The following is a 27,214-nucleotide window of genomic DNA, read 5'->3' as shown; positions in this document are numbered from 1 at the left end:
GGGAAGCAGAATGTAAATAAATACCACTTTTACTGGTGGGTCTTGATGCAGAGAAAGCATTTGACAGAGTAATCTGAGACTTCATGAGCAGGGCAATGGAAGCATTTGCCTTCCCAGATACAATTATAAGGATGATTAGGAGTATATATGAGGGATCAGGGTAAATTTTTAAAGTGAGTAGAATCCTCTCTGATAACTTCTGCTTGAGTAGAGGAACCAGGCAGGGTTGTCTGCTTTCCCCTTTGTTGTTTGCATTATATTTAGAACCACTGGCAAAGAAAATAAGGGCCTCATCAAGGATATAATTGGTATGGTAGTCAGGAAAAGCTGGCTCTATTTGCAAATGGTATTATTTTATACATGACAAAACCAAAAAGGAACATGACAGGGTTGTGGAACATTTTAAGACTGTTTCAGATCTTCTTGGGATACAAAATTAATGAAGCTAAAACAAAGGCAATAGCAGTAAATTATGTACCCAAACACAAATTGGTCCAACAATATCCATATATATGGGGACATGATAAAATGAAGTATTTAGGAGTATGGATTAGAAATGAATCTGTTCTGGCAGCCAAGGATATGCAGGAAGAGACTAAACAGAAGAGAATACAAAAATTGAGAAACTGGAAGCTTTGTTATATGGATATGGATACTAAGACACAAACAATTAAAATGTTTTTAGTCCCTTTAGTGTCATATACAGATCAGGCATATTTTTATGGGTCTATATTAAGTGATTGAAACCTTAGGTCATCAAACACCTAAAGGTCGATTACTAAATATCGAACCCTTAAGATCAAAAACGCCCATTTCCACATAGGGAAACAATGCCATTGGCCAAATAAAAAAAAAAAGTTTTAAACAAAACTTAACTGGGGAGCTTCGCCCCCTACACCCCCCTAACTAAATATACCAACTCCAAGGTTGCTCTACAGCAGAGAAAGAACAAAATCTGCATAATGGCCAAACAACTCATTTCCCTGTGTGGAAACGGCTGTTCGCAATTTTCAGACTTTGACATTTAGTGATTGACCTTTAGGTGTTCGATAACCTAAGGTTTCGATCACATAATAGGGAACTTATTTTTATCAACCAGAGGAGAACCTGTGGATAACAATTAAAAAAAAGAGATGAAGGGTTTTATCTGGGAAGGGAAGACAGCAAGGGTTAAGTGGGATAATCTGATTCTTCCATATAGAAAAAGGCAGACTAGGATTATTCAATTTGAGGGGACATTTTAGAGCAGCTCAGTTAAGACCCTTATACATAGCACAAGCAGAAAACTATAATTCAAAGTAGAAAGTAATGATGATGATACAGGGAGGAACCTCAAGAAATAAGGAGAGACTGGGATTTTGGATGCAGACTCTTAAGAGAACAACAAAAATCATACAGAGAATTCTAAAAACTAAACCAGCACGAGAATGGAGAAAAGAGATTCTGCTGATAGGGATGACTGTGGTTAGGGATAGAGATAATAGGCAAGGGAGGACTAGAATTTATTGCAGAAAACTGGCAAAGGATCCAAGGTATTGGGAGCAAATAACTAGAAAGGGAAAGATAATAGAATGGGAAGAGGCTAAGAATTTATTTGCACTACAACTTAGAAATTGCCTTCCCTACCAGGGATTAATACCAGAGTATAGGCAAAGAGAAAGAAATAGGTGGGTCCTAAATGAAAGACCAGCACTGGTAGAGTTTTTAACGGAATCTAGAACAGAAGCTGCCATTAAAAAAGGAACAATTAGTAATGCAAATAAAATACTGCATGATAATTATAAGAATCAATCAGAGGAGCTTAGAAAGGATTGGGAAGAGAGAATGCATAAGCAATTCACAGAGACAATGGGGGATATATCTATGTCTCCCAAATATGCAGCAAAATCTAGAAGATTTAGGATCTTTGCCTGGAAGTGTTTACATAGATATTTTTATATCTCAAGTACACTCCAAAGAATTTTTCATCAGGTAGATAGCAAATGCTGGAGATGTGATGGGCAAGAAAGAGGTGGTTGGGACCATATTATTTTGGAGTGTAATAAGCTGGCAGACTTTAGGAATTCCCTGCAGTCTGCTCTGTTGGAGATGCTGGGTAAGTGGATTGGATTGACAGGGGAGATTTTTTTTTTTTGAGCTAGGATACAGAATCAGAATTACCTAGACATAGTTAAGCCTTGCTGAGTCTAATTATGGTGGCTGTCAAAAAAGCAATTACTAGAAAATGGAAATCAAAGTCTGGACCAACTTTACTAGAAGTAGCAAATACATAACAGAGATAAAACAAATGGAGATGGGATCTTTAGAAAAGGAAGGAGCAAACTACACAGGAAAAAATGGGAATTGTGGGAACAACATATGCAGAGAAGGAATGTGGTTTAAGAGGCAGGATCTGAATGAGCCATATAACTGACAATAACTGGATAGATTATAAGTGATGTGTAATGTGTGCAACTAAAGTGGTGTCATTTTTTTGTTTTTCAGTTATATAAATGTAAGATTGCCTGTGTCATATGTGCTAATTTAATAACGGTGTTTGTTTAAAAAAATTTATATTTCTGCTAGTTTACATTTTACAACAAAAAGCACATTTTGACAAGTATAAATTAGATATATGTTGGAGATGCCATAATTTCTTTATATTTAGTGCTGAATACTCAATTACTTTCAACTGAAAATGCAAGGAAAATGTGATGGAAGCATTACAGAGATATGTCCATTTGTTGATATAATCTGAATAATGTAAAAATTAACATCAGAACTTGATAAACTGCAACATCTCTAAAACAGAGTTGAAAACAAAAATGTAGCTTTCAGTTCTTTTTGGGAAACAAATATAAAAGCTATCAAAAATGTAAATATGCACTACTGTTATAGTACTAGGCCTAAAAAAGACTATATACTTCTCTGTTAGACATGAGAAATGGTATTCATAGTTGTGTGAATGTGGTAGATTTGTGATGTGTACAAGTGAGGATAGCTAGGGTGCAATTCGCAGAGGCCAGATACGGAAATGCGAAATGCCTGAAATTTAATGTATCAAATTAAGTTTCTTTTTTTTTTTCCCAAAAACAACTTTATTTTATTTTATATTAACCAACAACAAGTTCATACAGTTACAAGGTTTAAAATTGTGTTATCGGAGACAAAACATAGAACTATATACACCTATGTACAACTGTGTCATTCATCTAGACAATCCAGATAGATGTTAAGTGTAAATCATTCAGTGTAACACTCTTCTATGTTGTACTAGGATGGTAGATTAAAAAAAAAAATCAGTAAACCTCGATTAGTTAGATTAGAAAAAGGCAACCCACTTACTGAGATGTCATAATAGTATATAACCTTTCCCATATATCCAGTAGCTTATCTCCCTTTTTTTCTATCGTAAATTACCATTTTATATGCTAACAGATGTTTGGTGGCCATTTTCTTAAAGTCTTCCCATTTAATTGGTCTATCCATCCATTTAGATGCAATGTAAAGTTTCATCAGGAGACAGAGAGTAGTTAGTGTACAAGTTTGATGGGATGATATATTCAAGGGAGGAATGTGAAGTAATGCAAATTCCCAAGTTAATGTTGATTTTTCATATCCCATCTTTTGAAGAGGAGTCTTTAGGGAGTTCCAAAGTTTATATATGTGTTTGCAACTAAAAGTGATGGGAGTAAATCTGCTTCTTGGAATTCACAATAATGGCAAACTGCTGAAATGGATATATTAAATGGAGCACCATGGGGGTAAAATAGGCATTATTAACAATCATTAGTTGGGTATGCATTAACTTTTTAAAGGAATTATCTTTGAAGTTGTTTCAATTGCCTTTTTAATCTGTTGCTCTGATATAGAATGGTTCAAATTTAGCCGATAATTAGAGAAGAGTAAATTTTCCTGGTATTTGATCTCCGTTATCATTTTGTATGTATTAGATATCATTTTATCTCTAGATAGCATTATCTTTCACGGGGACTCTAAGTATCCAATATCCTCAGGTTTTAAATTACTACTGTATAGGTAGCAGTCGCAAAATGTTTTGATTTGCCTGATAATAGTTGTATATGCTTTAAGTAGTTTGAAATGTTTTTTTTTTTAATTCTGTGATAGAACAATCATGACAGTGGTAGAAATCCAGAATACACTTTTCCTTTAGCAGAGGGAAATTATTGAGATTAATCATTAAGTCATTGAGTCTTAGATTTGGATTCAGATGTTAGGGTTGTAAAGTTTCTAATGCTGCCGACAGTTTTAAGTCTGCAAAGAGCTTTTGAAGGTTAATAAAGTATTTTATTGGGTCAGTGATCTTGTATTTTATCAATTCTTTTTTATGCAGAAAAGGAAGTGCTTTGTGATTAAAGTTTAGTGATTTTACATATTTGTAGTATATCATTAACCATATTGGTGACCATATATTCATTGTTGGATTATACTCCATAATTGTTATTATCCCACTACTGTTAAATTGTTAACTGTTAATTGTTAATTGTTACTGTTATATTAAAGTATAACCTGAAGTCTGGTAGATTTAATCTACCTTTTAGTTTTGATTGTGTTAGTTTTTGGTAGGATATCCTTACTGATTTGGGGGACCATATACATTTAGCTAAAAATGTATGTAGTTGTTTGAAGAATTTGTTGTGGACTATAACTTGGGAGGTCATAAAGACATATAATAATCTAGGAAGAATATTAATTTTGACTACAGCAACCTTCGATAAGAAAGGTAGCTTTAAGTTATTCCATCTGTTACAGTCCTGCATTATAGTTTGCCATTTATTTAGTATATTATTATGATAGATTTTTTTTATTCTGGAAGAAGTTAATGCCAAGATATCTTATAGATTGTTTTATTTTGATGGTATCTAGATGAGAAAGTAATGTCATTAATTTAAAGGGCCTTAAAGGGAATATACTTGTTTTGTTTAAATTAAGTTTGTAATTAGATATTTTAGAAAATATATCAATTGCCTTCAGTATTTTATCTATATCTGCATTTGGGTAGGAGAAGTACAAGTTTAAATCATCGGTAAAAGCTGTCAGGAAATTTTTATTACTGAAGAGTATTGGGGGATTGTGATAGGTATGTTGTTTAATACACAGAAAGAGCAGTTCAAGATATAGGTTGAAGAGAAACGGGGACAAGGGGCAGCCCTGTCTTGTACCATTTTTGATCAGGATTCCATTGGAGAGGTTTCTATTTATGTATACATTTGTATATGATTTATCATATAGTGTTTTAATTATTTGGATGAATTTGTTGGGAAAATCAAAATAGGGTAATACTAAAAGTAGAAAACTTAGATTCAATCTATCAAAAGCTTTCTAAACATCAACTACCATCGCAAAGATTTGAATATTTTTCTGATTTGCAAATGTTATTCGAGCTTCAAGAGTGAGGGTATTATCACAGGTTTCCCTAAGTAGTGTGAATCCAGACTGTTCTGGCGAAAAGATACTTGTTATGATTTTTGAGTCTGCAGGCAAGAAAAGATGTGAAGATTTTTATGTCAAGATTTATCAGTGATATGGGTCTATACCTCTTGGGGTCCTTAGGATCTACATGTTCTTTCAAAATGAATTTTGTCTTTGAAGCATTAAGATGAATATCATTAATATTGTTCATAATAAAGATGACAAAGCCAGCCAGAAGGCTAAAACAGAGTTTTAATCTAAAAATCTTGAAAGTAACAAATCCACTTGGTTAAGTAACAAATCCACTTGGTTAAGCGCTTTCGTCTACATTAAGACATCCTCAGAACCAAGACAAATAGTGAAGTAAAAACGTTTAAATACAATACAAAGACACACCCATTTGAAACCTTCAATAGAACCAATTAAACATAGCAAAAACAGAAATAAAGCAACAGTAACTAGATGTTACAGCTATAGTACTGAATATAATAGATGCTTCATATACTTTAAAATATAAGTGAACGTTTTTTCAATTCACTTGAAATTGAAATGTGTTCATTTAACCCTGGTGGGTTAGTTGCATCTAACCTAATCTGCCACAACATTTCCCTGTGCAATAAAATGTTCTCCCAGTCTCCTGAAAATGGTGGTGTTGTAATTTGTTCAAGTATCAAAAAAACAAACTTCTTGAAGTTTTGACAACATGCAGCATGCCTTGCCAATGCACTTCTATTGTCCCCCTTTCTTATGATCTATACATGCTGATATATTAGTTGTTTCAAACTGTTCTTAGTCTTGCCTATATAAAATGCGCTGCATGTGCAGCAAGTAGCAAGATAAATATTTTTTCTGCTCTACAGTTTGAACATTTTACTATGTCCCAATGATTAATAATGTTCAAAACTCCATTGTCCTTATTCACATTAATATAGGAACAATATGCACATTGGTGACATTTTCTAGTCGTAGGTACACCCCTGCTTGTACAACTTCTTTCCAACATCATCTTAACATTCTGCTTGTTTTTGTATGTGAAAAATGGTGGAGATTTAAATAAATGACAGATATTACTATCAACTTGTAACAACATCCAGTTTCTATTTATAATCTTTTCAATAGCCTTAATAGCAGTTGTATAATGCAACACCATATTTGTATTTGGTGTTAATACTCTAGTCATTTTGTTTTCCATTGTGTTGACTGTGCTTGTCACCCCATGTTTAATAATGGGTACATATTTATCCTGTCTCCCTTCTGGCTGGCTTCGTCATCTTTATTATTGGAATTGTTTCGCAGCCTGGATACTTGTGGATTATTTTGGTTATCGTTAATATTGATGTTAATAATATAATTAAACAGGTGTCGCAAGATTTTAATAGTGGATTAAACTCTTTGTAAACTCTACTGTGAAGCCATCTGGGCCAGGTGCTTTGTTAGCTTTTAAATTCTTTATTGTTCTTAATTATTTCATGCAGTGAGATGCAGTTAATATTTTCTGTTGTGTAGAATCTAATTTTGGAAATGATGACTTCTGTACGAAGGCTATTCTGTCATGATCTGAGGTTGGAAGCATTTGCTCACCATAAATTTATGTATAAATCTATTCAAATAGGTTTAAAATTTCACTATTACTACTGTACATCTTATCTGAGTTATTAATTTCTGTAATAGTAGGTGTAGACTTGTGAAGTAAAATTAATCTAGCTAGTACCCTGGATGGTACCTGTGCACCCTCAGAATACTTGGCCAGGTTTTTTATTTCATAAAATGAGAGACATTTGGCCTCCAATAGCTAAAGATCTCTTTGGGATTTAAGCAGTAGATCTTCAGTATTTTTATTAAAGCATTTCTGCAGTTCGAATTCCATTTTTTGCATGTTTTCCTTTATTATTGTTTCCTCCTTTCTCTGTAATTTTTTATAGTGCAAATTTGTACGCAAATTTGGTCATGCATCAATGGGAATCATTATTTTTGTTTGAAAGTGCATTTTTCCAGCACATTCTACTGTACAGACGTTTTGTGGATGATATACTTATTATTTGGAATGGAGACCATGATTTGTTAGAACAGTTAGTTCCGTATTTAGAATCCACAACTGATTTTTTAAGGTTTACCATGGAATCGTCACCTTTTAAGATAGATTTTTTGGATATTACTATATTTAAAGATGCAGAAGGTTTGCTCTCCACAACACTGTACAGGAAGCCGTGCTGGAGGAATGCACTACTACATTTTAATAGTATGCATCCACGCTTTATATTCCCTAATATTGTAAAAAGCCAGTTTACAAGAATTTCAAATTTGTGTAGGAATGGTGTGGATAGAAGCACTCAATTAGATATTATGGATGAACTATTTCAGGACAGGGGTTATCCTGTTTCCGTAATAAAAAGTATGAAACAATCTTTATTAAATACAAAGGATGTTAACTTAAATAATCCTAATGATCCTCAGACTGCAACAGTGATACATTAGAAGGACAAATTTACCTCCAAGGTTAATTTTAATAATACCAAGGTTGCATTCATTACTAGGTACACTAATGATATTAAATATATTACCAATATCATTAGGAGAAACTGGAACTTATTACTCGTAGATCAACAGATTGGTGAATCAGTAGGTAAAAAAAACAAGTTTTAGATATAGAAACAGCAATAATTTAAAGAGATTATTATGCTCTGAAAAGATTAACACAGGAATAGTTACGAGAAGTAGACAAATACTAAGATATGGTTCATTTCCTTGTAATAAATGTAATATGTGTAGGTTTATTACTAGTGACCATCAGTTTATTGTCCCTGATTTAAATTATGTATTTGTATTGAGTTTTTATGCTACCTGTGAAACCATGAATTTAATACACTTAGCTACATGTACTGAATGTAGGGCATATTATGTAGGCTTAACCTCCAGAAGATTGAAAGATCGTGTATACAATCACATTTATGACATAAGGAAAATAAATTTAACAAATGCTCTAGCCAAGCATATAGCCACACATTCTGATCATACTTTTAAGTTTAGAGTTTTGCAAATTGTAAATCTTAATAAACGAGGGGGTGATAACCTGAATTATTTAGAAACAGTGGAGTTGAACTGGATTTTAAGGCTGAGAGCCCATGTTGAACCAGGGCTTAATCAGTCTATTAGTATAAAACCTGTGCTAGCTACACGCAGGTGAACATTCTGTATATATTCTTATATATATCTTTATATATACAGTTTCAGTACTTAGCTTTAGTATTTAGATTCATATATATGTAATATTAGTGAACAATATTATTTATCATTATTTGATAAATTAATAGGTTTTAAATTTATGTTATATATATTTCTGAAATTGGTTTTAATTGTAGTTCTAGTTATATTTATAATAATTTCATATTTATGTAATAGACTTAGTCTTGATGTAATATATATATATATATATATATATATATATATATATATATATATAAGGATTGTTTTTGAGCATGTCTGAGGGTTTGTATTATTTATTTATTATTTTTGCTTTATTTACTCTGTTGATCTCTTTGCTGAAAGTAACAGTTACATGTTCTATGTACTTTTTAGTTACAAATGTGTTACTTTAAGTTTTAGTTAGAAAATTGAATAATTGAATAAGTGGATTATTGATATGTTAATTAAACTTTGACTTGCTATATAAGCTGCTATATGGAATGTTAATTTAAAACCTGAAGAAGCATATTGGATATACGTGAAAGCGCTTGTTTTTATCTCAATAAATCCAGTATAATTTACTTCATCGTGGTGGTCTCTACTTGTTGTTGTTTCGTAATTTATTATAGTGTGCTGCTATAAGTAAGCCTTTTATTTGGGATTTAATTGTGCTCCATTCAATATTTATTGGGTGATGAGAGGTAGGGATTTTATTTAACAGGGTTTTTAAGTGTGCATTAATCACTTGTATTATATCTTGCTTTGATAAAAGGTTGGGATTGCGGTACCAATTGAACCCTCTCTTTGATATATTTTATCAGTCCAAAGGATACTTAATGTAATTTTTGACTAATCAGAGAAGAATCTATTATTTATATGGCATTCTGCTTCAAGTTTAAAAATATATCTGAGATCAGAAAGAAGTCAATCCTAGCCCACATTTTGTGGCATTCTGAATAGAATGTGAATTTTTCAGTTTTGGTGTCTTTGGATTTATTTATGAATGGATCGAAGAGTTTGAAGTCTTGTTTAAGCTTTCTTATTGTATATTTTATTAGGGTTTGATTTGTCAGTACCAGGGTCTTGGTAAGCATTCCAGTCCCATCCTATAATTATATAGTGGCCCTTAAATTCAGTTAAAATCCTATATAGTTCATAGGTGTGTACTAGGCTAATGGCCCTGGAGCCTTTACAGGCCTAGCCTCTAGGATTACCCTGGCATCGTGCCACCCAACCTTAGTTCCTACTGCCTCTGTCAAGTAGAGCCACTGGACCTCAGCATGAATTTTCTATTTCCCATCCACTCATCAAGATTTATCTTGAAGACGGCCAGTGAGGTGCTCTGCTTGACATGTATGGGAAGTCTATTCCATAGCATGGGCAGTCTCTGGGTTATAAACCTGTCCCTCCAGCATGTTCTGTTGATTGTGGTAATGAGGTTGAGGTCCCTGGAGTGTGTGGTGTGGAACGATTGGGATTTCTTTAGATGTAGCATTTCTAACAGAGCTGGGTCAGACATGGCTTTGTAAGTCAAGCAGAGATCGCCTCTAAGTAGGCGATATGAGACAGAGAATAGTTGGAGTTTTTTGAGTCTGTCCATATAGGACTAGTGTTTAAGGCCTAGGATCCTCTTTGTGAGCTACTTTTGTGGCCTCTACAGTTGTTGCAGGTGTCTAGTGAGGGACATGCCAAATGAGGCATTGTATCCGATAACTGGCCTAATGAGGTAAGAGTAGAGGGAGACAATGACCTCTTTCTTCCTGGATGCAAAACCCTTTGTAATGAGATGTGCCACATAGATGGACTTTCTGACCACAGTGGCAATGTGGTGGTCAAAAGAGAGGTTGCTGTCAACTTGTGTTCCCAGATCACTTATAATGCCTTCTGTGTTCAGTGGACTACCATCAATGTGGTAATTCAAGGGAACCGGGTTTTTCCCAAAGGGGATGAAGACATTTTTTGGCATTGAGCTTAAGGCCATGGTTCTGACACCAGTCATTGGTCTCAATGAGGCCTTTCTGCAGGATGTCAATATCACTTAGGGAGTTAATAATAGCTCCCAACTTGCAATCATCTGCGAACTTTGTCAGCCAGAGTCCCTTCATGTTGGCCTGGACTTCAGAGAAGTAGATACCAAACAGGAGAAGACCCAGGACCAAACCCTGTGGGACTCCACTCGTGACTGGTCGGCAGTCTGACTTGGAATCAGCTACTTTCACAATGTGGGTTCTATCTGTGAGCCAGTTTGCAACCCACCTAGTGATATAGGTGTTGATGCCTAGCCTAGTAAGTTTTTCTATGATTCCTGAGTGGGAATGGTATCAAAGGCCTTGGCCAGATCAAGGGAGGCTATATGAACTACCTTACCTTCATCCACAGCTCTGGTGACTGACTCATAAAAGTCGACCAAGTTGAACAGGCATGATCTATCCTTCACAAAACCAAACTGTGTAGGATCCAGAGTTTGGAGATTCCCTATATCCTTGTTTATTAGGTCCATGATGATGCATTCCATAGCTTTGCATATCAGACTCGTCAGGGTAATGGGGTGATAGTTCCCGGGGTCTGTAGTTGCTCCTCCTTTGTGGAGAGGGATGACTGTAGCAGTGCACCATTTGGTAGGGACAAAGCCTGAAACGAGGCTGTGATTGAACAGGGCACACAGATGAGGTGCCAGTTCACTCTGTAGTTCATGTAGAACACAGCCAGGGATACTGTCAGGTGCCATAGAAGCTGCATTCTTGGCCTTTGACAGTGCTGTTTTAACCTGTGCAGCAGTAATACTGGGTGCCTGGCAATCTACTGGTATTGTGATTGGTCCTTTGGTGGGGGGGTAAAGTTAGCACTGAATCTGTCTGTCAGTATATTTGCAATATCTGTTAGCTCGGTATAGGAGGTACCATTGTGCAGTAGGTCAGAGCAAATCTGGGTATTGCCATGAAGATTCTTTACATAACTATAGAAGGCCTTGTGGTTGTCTTTACTATCTGCTGCAATTCTGTTTTCATTGCTAGTTTTAGAGGATTTGATGAGGATCTCAACCTTTTGTTGAGGCTGATAAGGGTTTTCCAGTCTTGGGACTTTACCTTTTTCCACATCAGTTTCCTCCTTCTGTTGTAGAGTTTGTTATGGCAGTGGACCATTTTTTTTAGAAGAGTGTCTTAGTTTTATTGGGTAGGAAAGATCCATGCATGTGTGTACATGTTCGTATAGTGCATTGGTGCATGATTTGGCAATCATCCAACTATTCTCCATTTGGGTGGGTGCCGTGAAGTTAGCCACCTCTGTTTTTAGGAGCCCAAAGTTAGCTTTGGAGAAGTTTTTCATTGTGGTTACCTTTGTTAGGGAGGGATGTGAATTTCTAAGGTGATTAGCTTGTGATCGGATCTAACCAGGGAGGAGTTGACTATTGGTGTAGAGCAACGGTCACCCATGTTTGTAATGACCGGGTCAAGGATGTTGCTACCTCTAGTGGTAAGAACGAGCTGGTACAGGGCATTGGAATTAATGAATTCCAGAAAGCGTTGGGCAAGTATATTGGTACATGAATAGTTTTCCCAGTTAATGGAGGGATAGTTGAAGTCATCCAGTATGAGAGTGTTAGGTTGGACCCTAATATTCTCCAGAGTATTAGGAATGTGGAGTGTGAATCTTGGGACATGGCTGGGAACCTATAGCAGGCTACAACTTGAATCACTGTCTTACCCAATGTTAGTTGCACCTGAAGTATCTCAGATGCTTAATGTTGGGCTACCAGTCTGGAGGTGTGCACATCCTTTACGAATATAGAAACACCACCGCCTTTGGAGCTTCGGTCCAAGTTCTGGGGCCGAAATGTGTGGAATGAGATGTAGCCTGGTAGTGCAGGGGTGCTTTCTGCTGCCTTGAACCAGGTCTCTGTTACAGCACAAATGTCGATGTTCTCCATTTTAAGGAGTACTTCGATTGAGTGCATTTTGAGATTTAGACTTGTAGCACTGAGCAGCATGACCCTCAAATTGCATTTATTTGCAGCTGTTATGGTGGTAATTTGGTCTTTGGAACACCACCTAAAAAAGGCACTATAGGGGTGGCAAGAGCCTTGGCCAGTATCTGGAAGCCCAGGGGTGACAGATGCAGGCCATCTCTGGCAAAGCATCGAGGTCTGTCAATCATATCATCCCAGACAGACAGATACTGGATCCCCTTAGAATGGCACCAGAAACTTAGCCAATTGTTGAAATCAATCATTTTCTGCTTGTAAGCCACAGTGGTGCAGCGGTAGCATTGTTGCCTCACAGCAAGAAGGTTTCCCGTTAAAGTCTCAGCTGGAGCGCCTTCTGTGTGGAGTCTGCATGTCCTCCCCGCAGTCGAGTGGTGTTCGAAAGACACGCGTAGAATGGGTGTGCCTTCGTTGAAGGTTGGGCGTCGACCTGGCACCTCGGCACCCATAAAAAATCTACTACCAATCATTAAAGGAACGGAGTTCCACTGTGGCAACCCCTAACCGGGAAAAGCCGATAGACGATGACTCTGATATAATTCTGGGTGATAGTAGTATGCTGCTCAGGGCTAGGGTCACACCCGCCTGTGCTACATAATCTGAGGGCGCCTCCAGGTCTCTTTTCATGTAGTCCAGAGAGGTATGTCTCAGGTCATTCACACCCACATAGACAATGACAGAGTTATATTTGTACCTGTTGTTGAGGCACCTGAGTGTGTGCGTTATGTGGCGAATCCTGGCGCCTGACAGCCAGCTGACTGTTACTTTCTTCATATTCAATCTAGTGAGTGGGACATCACTGTGCCTCACTATCGAGTTACTTAGGACTAGTGTGTTGGGCATGCTATTTTGCCTCAGAGGCTTTGGTTGAGTGGCACACTGTTTAGGAGAGTTGTGTGTCTCGTGATTAGTGTTGTGTTGTAGTGGTCGAGTGCATTTCTGCCTTGCAGGTCTCTGCTGTTTGGTTAGATTTTTATTGAGAGCCTCCATGACGGTGGATGTATGGTTTGTGTTTTTATGTGAAGGCAATGCTGGTGTGTGTTCTGGAGGGCTATGTGTTCCATGTGGTGTGGTGCAAGTGTTGACCTTCTCCTCTTGACCAGCTATTCCGGTCTTGGCTGAAGAGTGCGTGGCTTCCAATTTGGATATATAAGTGCATCTCTCTCAAACCTGAGTGTTGGGAGGTAAGAGGAGAGGGTTGTCAGTGTACATAAGGCAGTTGATACATTGCCTCAGGATGCCCAAGTTCAAAAGGTTAATAGGAGAAAGCACAGGGAACTGACCTTTAGACATGCCTGGAGGAGTGGGCATTAATAAGTACTGGAGCTGTTTCCTTGTAGAACGTTTAGTGTTGGTAGCACTTTTGTGTACTACAATAACTGCTACAAGAAGTCTGGTAAAGTGCTAAACTAACAAGCTAGTAAAAGTGCAGGAGAGGTGAGAACTAGCAGATCTAAGGCAAAAATTGAAGAGCAGACTTTGGCACTGCTCAGAAGCTTACAAACAGTCCTGGATTCAGCAAATCTGTATCTGGACTAGATTAGTTACAGGAAAGGTGGGAAACAAGCGCAAATGTGGGCTTTTAAACCAGAAAGTTGAAAGAGATGGAAAAACTGCCCATATGGTCAATAAACGACAATTTCTGGGCCAGAAACCACTCCTCTTGTGGTAGATAGGCTACCCAGTGCTTACCACTCCCACTGATAAGCTAGAAGGCTTCCCTCCAACACAGAAAGGCTTGGAGGCTCAGAAGCTTACACATAGTCCTGGATACAGCAAATCTGTACCTGGACTAGACTAGTTAAAGGAAAGGTGGGGAACAAACACAAATGCGGGCTTTTAAACCAGAAAGTTGAAAGATATGGAAAAACTGCCCAAACGGCCAATAAACTACAATTTCTGGATCAAAACCCACTCTTCTTGTAGTAGATAGGCTGCCTAGTGCTTACCATTCCCACTGATAAGCTAGAAGGCTTCCCTCCAACACAGAAAGGCTTGGGGGGCTCAGAGGCTTACCAACAGTCCTGTGACATAAAAACATTTTGTTGATTACTGCAGGAGGCGTATATATTAAGGATTAAAATATGTTTCCATATAGGTGGATTGCTACAAGTTATATAAAACCATCTGCCATTTTTATCAGATTCACTTTTTATGATATTGTCCTTAAACAAATTTTTAATTATTAAAGCTACCCCCACACTGTTAGATTTTTCCCCTGAGGCTACAATCTGTTTGATCCATTTTTTCTCTTCCACCTTAACCCATTGCTCCTTTGTTAGGTGCGATTCTTAAATTAGTACTATATTCACTTTAGATTTAAGCGTGAGATGTAAAAACAGGTTTCTTTTATCTCTTGTCTGCAGTCCCCTCACATTCCATGACTCAGTCTCCCACATTTAGCCTTAAACTATGTGATAACTTTAAAAGTTGGTGTTGTACATTATGAATTTTGCTATGTGTATGACATTTATTACAAAAACTAGACAAATGTCAGATGTCTCTTCCTGTCCCTTCCCAATGCCTAACCATTACCCCTCTGGATCAAGAAGGGAGAGGAAAAATAAGAAAAGTGATTTTAATTGATTTATTTTGTTTTTTATAATTATACTTTAGGTGGGGTATTGCAGACCTGTTATTCCCCTCAACAACAAGAACAATATAGAAAAAGTCTAGCATACTAGTTCTGTACTCAGCCTCTACTATCCTTACCCTAACTCTTCTAATGTAGTAACAATTTTGTGTCCCTGAGAACAGGGGTACTAACACAGAAAAAATGTATAAACCGTTGTACAAATTCCCTAAGTTAATAAAGAGAAGAATGTTTTAGATTTTAAGTGAAACTTTTAAGTAAAACATTTAATGTGCAATACTGTCAACTTGCTAAGGAGGAACCCCCTACACTTAACACTATCTAGTAAAGGTATTACAGGCTAGCCATAGTGGTTAACTAAAACATTTATATCCTTTGTTACCACTTGACATTTACTAAGCCTCTCTGACTTTTATAGGCTCATAGGTGTGTACTAGGCTAATGGCCCTGGAGCCTTTACAAGCCTAGCCCATAGGATTACCCTAGCATCGTGCCACCCAACCTTAGTTCCTAGTGCCTCTATCAAGTAGAGCCACTGGAGTGATCCCCAGCATGAATTTTCTATTTCCCATCCACTCATCAAGATTTATCTTGAAGAGGGACAGTGAGGTGCTCTGCTTCCCATGTATGGGAAGTCTATTCCATATGAGACAGAGAATAGCATAGGCAGTCTCTGGGTTATGAACCTGTCCTTCCAGCATGTTCTGTTGATTGTGGTAATGAGGTTGAGGCCTCTGGAGCATGTGGTGTGGAGCAACTGGGATTTCTTTAGATGTAGCATTTCTAACAGAGCTGGGTCAGACATGGCTTTGTAAGTCAAGCAGAGATCGCCTCTAAGTATTATTATTTTGTCCCAATACAGGTAATTAGTAGCCAGTTTTAAAGCCTTCCGTTTTCTAGCTCAGCATTTAGTCTTTACTTTCTGAGGCATATCAATCATAAGTATGGTTAACAAGCTTGTCAAATAATTTACTCTAACATCTTCTTACATGCAGAATACTAGCTTATGATTTAACCGAAAATTGACTTGATTATTGTTTAGTAAAATTCAACATGTATCATTCAAAATGTTAACATTTCTAAATAAACCTTTGCTTTTAAGTGGTACAGCACATCGATTGCTTTGGCTCCTAAAAAAGATTTTAAAGTTTCCGGTTGTGTGTCTTTACACTCCCTTTGTTGAAAGTGTTCATTGCGATTGTCATTACTCCCTTTGAACATTTTTATCATTTTGGAGAGGACCATTTCTAATGTTAATTACCATATCTTTAACCCTATGCCCTCCCATATCTTTAATTGCACTATACTTGTGTGCCCTTAACATTACCTGTGACTTTCTAGATTATATACAGTGTCACTTCCTGCTTAAATGAAAACAGCTCTTTACACAATCAAAATCTCCGTATTTCACTGCTAAATCCTAGTTTCTTGTTATTTCAACAAGTCTGTTCCTGAGTTTAAATTAAAAATAGCTCCGTATCATTTTATAGCAGCAAATTTTTCTTCGTTGAAGGTTGTGCGTCAGGGCTGGCAACTCGGCACGTAAAAGTCTACTGCCAATCATTAGCAGACCGGAGTTTTGCTGTGGCGACCCCTAACCGGTAAAAGCCGAAAGACACAACGACAACAGTACTTTACTTTGAAGCCAGTTAGTCCATTAGACAGATAATTCCTGCATACTGAATTAACGTCACTCTAAGGTCATTTCTTAACAATTCCTAGGAAATATGCAGAAAGATATTCATTGCACTTCCCAATGAAATAACTGATTGGGGATATGCTGTAAATGCCAGTGCAACAGGATTTAGTTTCATCTTAAACTGCTCAGCTGAGCAATGCAGAGCCTGTTTTCTATACCCAGTGATCTCTCTTTACTTCCCCTACCCCCTCGTGGCATAATACAGGAAGTGATAGGCCTGAAAAAGAAACCTAAGCTCAATTCCTGTTATCCCCGCATGAGAGATATGGATTTGGCTGCAGATATGCCGAAATGTCCGTTTTTTCCCCAACAGCTCATTCACAGCTCAGGTATTTCCTTAAAAACGGCCAGAAAAACTTCTTTAGCTTCCTTTATTGTAGCGATCGAGTACTTCATTTCTTTATCGAAGAATATTAGTGTATGTGCGTATTTCATCAGGAACTTTATTTCTCTGCTAAGGAATCTGCAAAATGGAGATAATGCTTGCCTTGCCTGCCGTATCTGGAGCAAACGATACTGAGCAATGGAGATCTGATTGTTATTCCAGGTAGGGAAATTTTTTTTTTTTGCCGCTAGTAAGATGTTTGAGACATCCTGATAGTACAGGATTTTGACGTAAACTGATCTAGGATTTTTTGACGTTTGAACTTCCCTCAATGCACGATGAGCTCTCTCTATTATTACTTGCTGCATTTCAACAGAGCCATCTAGTAAAATATTTAGGATTTGTTTAATGGTTATCAGGTTATTTTGTGTAACTGACTCAGGAATAACTCTAATAATAATATTATTCCTGTGTGAATGTGCCTCAAGGTCTATTAATTTAGATTGCATGTCCTGTATTGCTTTATGGTTAAAGTCTTTTTCTGCTGTATGTTGTCAATTTTTGTTTCAGATTCTAGTATTTTTGTTTCTGAATTCTCTATTCTAGTTAGGATCTGGATGAAAGATTAGCTGGTTGGTCCGGTTTATTTTTGGATGCAGTTTTTGGATTTTCAGGATGTTTTACTGTCCTTTGTCTTTTTGATGTTGTATCCTTCTCTGGTAAGGCTAAGACAGAGTATTTTGTTTTTGTTGTTGTAGTTTCCATGTTGCTTTCTTCCTTTGACATTGTGCTGGTTGCTTGGATTTCTGAGAATCATACTGGCCTTTAATACCACATGGCAGCACAGTATATGTTCCAGTCTTATTTAATCTTGGTTACCTACAGTTCCTTCAATTCTTTAAAGTCAACCAGACATTTCTATGGTGTATCCAAGGGATAACTTAAGTATTATTTTCCAAAAATTAGTCCTCCTTTGTTCTCTTTATTGCAATTTTGTTCAGGGTTTTTGAGAGAACTAGGAATAGTAGTGTATACAGAACTGCAGCCATCTTGTTCCTGACTTAATGTAAGCAAATTAAGTTTCATGAGATGCAAGTGAGAAATTGTATAAAGCAGCATATGCTAATGAAGTGTTCTTGTGATTCACAGTCCAATAGGTGTGCAGTACTCACAACCATTCTTAATAGCATTGCTGCATGTTTTGCATCTTCTTTGCAATCCATGAACTATGTATGCACAAACACTTATATAACCCCAAATTAATTATTTCCCCAAAAATCTTTCAATATTTCACTCCGTTATGTACAAGCACTCAGATGACACCAGTAGAAGTTATTTCCCCTAGCAACACCTCAGTAGTTTGACCATATACACACAAGGACTTCTGTGACACCAAATGAAATATTTCCTCCAGTGACCCCCTCAGTAGTTTGACCCTGTACACTAAAGCACTTCAGTGACACCAAATTAATTATTTCCCCTGACCCCTTCAGTAGTTTGAGCAAGTATGCACAAGCACTTAAGCTTACACCAAATGAAACCAAGTAACCACTTCAGTAGTTTGCCCATATGTAAAAAAACACTCAAAAATAAAGTGTAGTATTTTCAGGTCATTTTAGCTTTGCGTAAATCCACCTATCCATGGTTATGTCAAAAATTGCTGACGTAAGTTCAGGGTCCTTTACATATTTTGTATGCAAATGAGGCCTTTTCACATTTAATCTCTATGAATCAGAGTAATATGCCAATGTATAAGGCACCTAATCCTTGTAGTAACTCTCCCCTACTGCTTATGCATTACTTATGTTATGCATTTGCCCTATGGAGATGTGTTTACCAATACACCTAGGTGCTTCCGTAGTCAGTATGGATCACATATGCTGATTACATTTTCATATCCATGTAGCACTGCTACTCACAGAATGCCACTATGCACCAAAGAAGGGCAGGACTATGAGTGCTGCCTGAGATTTCAGTCAATTTAAATGTTATGGCATAAATGTTTTCTTTAAAATTTAAACTGTAGAAGTTGTGTTGTCTGAGTTTACACAGTTAAAACATTTCATAGACAAGTATCCCAGTATGTTTGTGTCTTTCGGCTTTTCCCGGTTAGGGGTCGCCACAGCGGAACTCTGGTCCGCTAATGATTGGCAGTAGATTTTTACGTACTGGCTTGCCGGGCCTAACACACAACCTTCAACGAAGGAACGCCCATTCACGCATGTCGCCACACAGAAGACACTATTACTGAGAATCAAACGGGCAACATCTAACTGTGAGGTGACAACGCTACCGCAGCACCACCACCGCAGTCATAATTTTCTGAAACTTTCTTGGGTAAATGCCAAACCATTTGGGGATACAAACCTTTACAGACTGGAATCAAAACAGACTCAAGCAGTCAAGGCACAGCCTTGTCATCAATAGTAAAGGCATTAATACTTCCTGTCACTCGTCCCTTACTCCAAGGATGACAAGCAGGCGGGGTAGTTCACTTAAGCAGCTTTATTACATGAAAACACATCAGGATGGATAGCAGCATCAACAAGTATAAACAAACTGTCAGAGCTTACACACACACGTTTACATCTGAACAGCTAACTACAAAATGGCACTCTGTCCCTGCAAGTGCTCAGTAATCAATACATTAGTACATGCCCACAGGAGGTTTCTTAAAGAGATATGTACACTGATCTACACTTCCTAAGTACCTTATTCCATCTAAATGGTTTCCCCTTTACTCTAGAAATCATTTCAGTCTTTCATGCCATCCTAAGAATCAAGAGGGAAAAGAAACATTTTACTTTAAAGCAGTAATGGGAATACTGCTTGACAGTTGCCAGAGATGTATGGATATATTCCTATTCTCTACTCACTGACTTCATCAAATCCATCGAGATCATATAGTCTTATGCCAACCACTGGTTGGTATACTGTTTAAGATTCATATCAGTGCCTTAGCTAACCATCACCATTTTAGTAAAGTTACATATAATGCAGATGCTTGTAACTGGAGGGGGGATGTTGGCTTGTTTTATCTTACTTATTTATTTTGATAAATGCACTGTGTGCGAAACTCATTTTTAGGATCTAAACAGGACATCTGACAGTACAGCTTAAAAAGAAACTGTGACAATCTTGGTAAATGCTGAGTGAAGCACAAGATGTGTATCATTTATTATTATGGTAACCCTAAATAGGGAGTGGGTATGAGGGCTGATACAAGCAGCAAGCAAACTGTACCATTTCTTTAACCCCTTGCAATACTTGTAAGGCATATGTGGTCACATATGTATCTTTTTGTTAGGGTCATGCTTGATGCCATCTGTTGTAAAGGAAAAGTGGTAAAAATATGGCACTAAAATGATGACAGTAACATGTGCAGAACAGACCCCGTCCCTTGTCTTACCACTAGATTTTTGTTCTGAAAGTAATAGAAAGGTCTGCCATCTATATATTTTCTTTATGATTTTTTCAAGGGAATGGTACCTAACAAGCAGAACATAAAGCATTATATTTTTCTTACTTTTTGAAAAGCAGATTTCTTGGGTTTTCAGCAGAGATGCTTTACGTACCCAATCCATGTGGAAAAACTTTGAAAGTGAAAGAATATCCATATTAAGTACCTAAAAGCTACAGTGTGTCTTCATATAAGTATTTTGAGACATGTTGATTGTGTCTAGTGATCCACAAACATACATATGATGAGATAAAATTAATACACCAAGGCAAAATGCCTCAAAGGAGATAATTCTTTTTTCTTCTTTTAGGCTTATATACTGGATTTCCCTGGGAGTAAACAGTGAGTACCGAGGATTTGGCTATGGTCTGACTTTCTTCCCAGCACTAGCTATGACAGCTTACAATTTTTACTGCTTGTATCAACTTGGGTTTGGTTACTTCTTGGAAGCTTCACAAGGCAGCCATCTTACAACCCAGGCACCCACTTCCAGGCTACAGTTAAGTAACCTTGGAGGATGAAAGAAAAGTCACAGGTTCTACATCACCTTTTGACTGAGTCCAGTACATAACAAGATGACAAGATGGTCTGCTTAACAAGTGGCAAGAATGCAGCTGCAACCGAACTAAGACAGTTTTTCAGATCAAAAGCACGGTGGTACTGAATATAGCTGAGCAAGTAAAGCCAAAGGCCGAGAGGTAAAGGAAGCACAGATGTGATTTTTTGGGACTTAATCCACTGAGTTTTCTCACTTACAAAATGAGCTATAACTTAGAAAGGATTCATGAAGGAATTTATAACAACATTTTGTTGTACATATTTAGTGATATGAACATTCAAGTACTGCAGGCTTGTTTACCAAGTCTTCTGCGATTATTTCACTTCATATTTCAAAGGTTTCCTTCCTAAGTTTTTTTGCCAGTGAGAACAAACATATATTTAGACACAAAGTACAAAAACATTAATGTAGTACCAGCATCATTTGTAATCTCACAAACTGATTTTCATGCATATTTTCTTTTGTGTATGCTACCTCTGACTGAATAAAATGACTGCTTTCCTTTATAATGCTTAAAACCTCTTTTAGCAACTGTTCAACCAGAGCAGTGTTGAATAAAAACTGTTTAAAAAAAAAAAAAAACTGATTCAGAATTTTAAATGAAACAATTAGTCACTCGTACCTTTCTAAAAACACAGATCGATATACACTTTCTTGCATGCAATACATACTATGATACACATAACCAAGCATAGGCAAAACAAATCATACACATTTTCTCTCTTGCACACAGATTTTAAACTATAAATTTGTTGGCATACTTGCATATACTGTGTTCAAATTTAAACAGTGTAGAACTGTAGGTATTGTATTTTCATGTACTATTTTAATGCTTGTTTATGAACATTTACATATGATTGCTCATGAGCATATACAAACCTGCACATATATAGGTCTGTGCAGATTAATATACTTCCCATTTGTTATAAACTGACAAACAGAAAGCTGACCAAATGTCTTACAGTGAAATAGTTTAATTTTTTTTATTAGAGACATCTTCAGAATACAAATACAGTGTTTTGCAAACTAAATAGCCTCATAAACCATGTGACTAAACACTTAAAGGTACATACCAAATAAAATATACAAAAGCACATAAAGCAGGTACCAAACAAAAAAAGTGTTTGCATTGTTTGGCATCCCTTCTTTTAAAAACACAGTCAATAGAAATGTCAGCATTTAAACTGGGAGATACCATGGAATTCAATCTCAAATGCTGCAACAGTTCCCTATACTTAATCATATTTTCTTAGTTCCCATCTCCTACTGGATAAGGAACTTGTTCCAATACAAAAAATATGAACTTTTTAAAACTGGTACATTGTTGTGCAAGTTTATCCAAGGCATTAATTGAATCTTTGTTTTTTATACTATAATTGTGCACATAAATCCCTTGTCCAAGTGGATATTCTGTCTTCCCAACTTATAAACCATCATAGTATATACAAGCGTGATATAAACCACCCCTTTTCTTCCACAGTTATAATGCACCCCACTGTGCCTTCCTCGACAGGTATTTCTATTCTGATGGTTCAGAAAGAAGAATGGATATCTTGTCCACCATAAAACTGAAATCCTAAGGATTCAGGATCTCTTCTTCAAGATCTTAAATGAAGGACCCATTAAGGAAGGTCTTAACAGAAGGTTGAGCTACTATGCATGGGATAGTTGGCAGACATGCTGATATTGTAGAAACAGAAAACTTTACCAAAAAATAAACCAAATTTGAACCAAATACATATTTCAAATACTGTAGAAACTATGGTGTGGAAGAGCATAAAGGACAGTGCATGCAGCATATGTCTTCAACTTCTGTATGTAAAAATTATGTGTGCTAGGTATTTTAGCATCTTTTAAAATATTTACTGCTGTTAGATAAAGTAGATGCTGTCAGGAATAAAATTACTATCCCCTGTCCTGACAAGTCCAGAGATTTGAGGTTGGGATGTTGAACTTTGCTTTCTTGCTGTGTTAGTAAGGATATGTGCAGAGATAATGGCCATGGCAAAGAGAGAGTAGGTACACTAGCACACTGGGCCAAGACAGAGCTATAAAAATTAGACTGATTTTGTCTTGCATTGACTAGAACATTGCGGATTAAAGGAGGAGGAGGAAACGCAAACATCGATGTCCAGCTGCACTGAAAGAAGAAGGCAACTATCTTCCAGACTACTTCATGAAGCACCACAGAATAGAATGCTTTGAACTGTTTGTTGAGGTAAGAAGTGAACAGATCCACTTGTAAAATGCCCTATGTTGAGTTAATCTGATGAAAAAAGTCTTTCATGAGCCAAATAATTTTTATGCTGAATGCTTCCAGTGTTTAATTTTGTAGTCCTGGAATTTGAGTCACCTATAGTCGAAGATTCTGCTACAGAACCCTTTTGTAAATCTTACCAACCTGTTTATAACTTTGAAAATATTTAATTTCCTTGCTTATTCACATACCACACCACTGTAGAATTATCTGACTGATGTTTAGAGTGAATTCTTTTGCTTTGCCAAAAATAGTTGCCCATATAAGGAAAATAGTTGTTTTACTTCCTTAGAACAGTTCAGAGTAATGGTGAGTGTGGAAGAGAGGTGAAGAAGAGAGTACAGGCAGGATGGAGTGGGTGGAGAAGTGTCAGGAGTGATTTGTGACAGACAAGTACCAGTAAGAGTGAAAGGGAAGGTCTACAAGAGGGTAGTGAGACCAGCTATGTTATATGGGTTGGAGACAGTGGGCAATGACAAAAAGGCAGGAGTCAGAGCTTGACATGGCAGAGTTAAAGATGCTAAGATTTGCACTGGGTGTGACGAGGATGGACAGGATTAGGAATAAGTATATTAGAGGGTCAGCCCAGGTTGGAAGGTTTGGAGACAAAGCCAGAGAGGCAAGATTACATTGGTTTGGACATGTGCTGAGGAGGGATGCAGAGTATATTGGGAAAAGGATGCTAAGGATGAAGCTGTCAGTTAACAGGAAAAGAGGAAGGCCTAAGATAAGGTTCATGGATGTGGTGAGAGAGGACAAGCAGGTGGTTGGTGTGACAGAGCAATATGCAGAGGACAGGAAGAAATGGAAACAGATGATCCGCTGTGGCGACCCCTAACGGGAGCAGCTGAAAGAAGAAGAAGATGTTCAAAAAACTGAGATAATTTTTCAGTAAATACTCTGGAGGATGTAGATAGCCCAAATGGGGAAAAAAGATATCTGGAATCCAAGTTTTTTTTTTTTTTTTTTTACAAGTAAGCTTAACTGGGCCATAAACAATATTGTTCAGTGAAAGGTAGGACCATTTCAGGCTCATAGTTCAGAATGCCTTTGTGCTTAAAAACTTGTTCTGATCTAAATTTGTAATTGGCCTTGAGGTGCTATCATTTTTGGACTAGGTTTGGCATACAGTCGTTGCCCACTTTGAGTGGTAAGAATTCTTTGGACAGAATTCTTTGTCAAAAGCTGACTCATCAACTTGAAATGCCAAATAAGCTTGATAAAACAGCCCAAGTAGGGCTAGCTGCATTGGGGTTTCTGAACAAATTCTATGACATGACCTTGTTCAATTGTTTGACCTACACATTTGTCAGGGTCTATCTATTACCAGGAAAGATGACCCTACAACTTGCCTCCCAGAAATATCAGAAAGAGGAAGGGAAATTTGGAAGGAGCAATTTTGGAGATCTCTGGTCATAGCCATTCTTTTCTGCTTTACCTGAATTATAGCTGAACTATTTCACTGAACTGCTGCTGTCCAAGTCTTACCTTCTTTGTCACCGGGCTTTGCTGCTGATAATTGTCTGAAGGAGTTCCTATTATATAAAAGATTTATTATTAGTGCTAAAATATTTCTAAGACTTAGAAGTAGGAAATACATAAACACCTTTAGAAGGAGATCTTGTTTTGTCTTTCTTTCTAGATCAAGTATAATTTCATCAGCTTGTCAACCAGAAGTCATAGAAGAATTCTGAAGTCTTGGCTTAATATTTGCATTGAAAGATTCTGAATTAAGCCAAGCTAGCTTTCTTAAAAAAGCTTGCTGAAGATAGCAGATTATGAAACATCACCCAGAAAATCATAAGCTTATTTCATTGTATGCATCTGTATCATGTCTACTGATTTAACTAATGGTTCTATTTACTGTGTTATATTACTGTTACAAAGATATAATACATTTTCATTTTCTTCTAAAATGGAGCTATGGTAAAAAAACATGTGACTCTTAAATCAATGCTAAACCTCTTAGGTACTCTGTTTGGTATACCCATTTGGTATGTACCTCTCAAGACATCTGCAACAACTGGAAAGGCCGCATAAATACCTCACTAAACGAATCACAGGCTTAAAGCAGATGCCCTACACTGACCGCCTTAAAAAACTCTAGCTATACTCTGTCGCATATCGTCTACTCAGAGGCGATCTCTGCTTAGCATACAGGGCCATGTCAAACCCAGAGCTGTTGGCCATGCTACACTTAGAGAAATCCCAATCCCTCAGAGCCACATGCTCCAGGGATCTAAACCTTGTCATCTCAATAAAGAGAACATGCTGGAGGGATAGGTTCCTGACCCAGAGACTCCACAGGCTCTGGGATAGACTGCCCATGCATGTCAGCAGAGCGCCTCTTTGGCCCTCTTCAAGAGGAACCTTGACGACTGGATGGGAGAAGGGAAATGCTGGGGATCACGTCAGTCACCCTGCTAGACAGGTGTCCAGGGAAGTAAATAGTGTGGGAAGAAATAGCCAGGGAATTGTTATGGCTAGGCTTGTATAGGCCCTAGGGACAATAGCCTAGTACCAACCTATGAACCTATGTTTAAAGTTTACCATACTTATCTAGTAAACTTGAATCCTTATCTAGTGGGAAGGAAACTAGCTAAGTTTTCCTAGTATATATGGAGGTTAGACACATACAGATATACTAACTTATTCAGATATTCTATACTGTCTTTTGTGATAAAGCATACCATTTATCACCCATAAAATATTTCAGGTTTCTCTTAATCAAGTCAGTGGTAAATATTTTTGAATATTGTCTGGAATACTACTCCAGATGTCAATCTTGGATTTAGTTAAGCAAGTCAATAGTAGATACTTTTAAAATATTGTCTGGAGTACTACTCTAGATGTCAACAACTCTGTGTGGATCCCATGCAGACCATTCACTTTAGACTAATAGTTTCATTAAATAATCCTTATGATTCAGAACATAATCCTTCCTAATTAGACCTGTCTTCAAAACTGTGGGTTTAAAACACATGGGTGATATCTTCCTTTTGTCTATGCAAGGAAAGATAAAATAGTCCTAGATTATTTATAGTTAAGCATACCAGTCTCATGCATTTTCTTAGTCTGCCTACAATGTGTTCTTTCTAGTTCAACATTAAATTCTTAGAATGTGTTTTCCATAGGAATGTGGGATATACATGTCTAGGACTAATCAGAGTGCTATATTTAGAACATCATTGTTGATGATCTCCCACGGAGAAAACAAAAAAAATAAGCCAGTTTTCTGACTCACCCATATAGTTAAGTACAAGATATGTTGCTGGAAAGTTTAGAATATATCAACATTTCTAGATTTAATTGTTTAATTTAGTAGAGTGCAGCCAGAAGCCAATTTTCAGCTATGATCTTGTTACATAAATAAAATAAAATATCAATATGATACACACACACATACACACACACTACAATAAACAGTAATTTCAGTAAATTACAATATGTACAATCTCAATGATGTTAACAATACAATTCATTTCAAATATCAGAAAGCTCCATTCCTGAAATAGAGAAAACTTCAATTAATTATTTTGAAAAATACAAACTATATTCTCTTGAAAGTGGTTGCTTAAAATAGATCTTAATTGCTACACAGTGTATACATACCTGGCATTCAGCAGAATGTCGAGTTCCATAATATTGGTCCCCAGTACTTTTTTTAAGCATTCTGAAGAATGTGTGGTATATGAAGAATAGTACAGAATATGCAAAGTAAAGGACTTGGCAATAGGCAACCTT

General features: G+C 37.0%; 1 protein-coding gene across 1 annotated transcript in view; it reads left to right on the top strand.

Moving 5' to 3' along the window:
- Window positions 1-21,729, top strand: part of LOC122787342 — a 320,413-nt gene extending 298,684 nt beyond the window's left edge. Inside the window, exon 4 of the mRNA XM_044053993.1 lies at window positions 20,965-21,729. Coding sequence (XP_043909928.1) covers window positions 20,965-21,175 — 211 coding nt within the window. The 3' untranslated portion in view covers window positions 21,176-21,729. The remainder of the gene's footprint in view (window positions 1-20,964) is intronic.
- The last annotated feature ends 5,485 nt before the right edge of the window (window positions 21,730-27,214 follow it).

Source organism: Protopterus annectens, chromosome 13.part0, assembly GCF_019279795.1.
Source record: "Protopterus annectens isolate FY-2018-M chromosome 13.part0, PAN1.0, whole genome shotgun sequence".
Taxonomy (NCBI): Eukaryota; Metazoa; Chordata; order Ceratodontiformes; family Protopteridae; genus Protopterus; species Protopterus annectens.
This window is presented reverse-complemented; position numbering and strand designations above follow the sequence as displayed.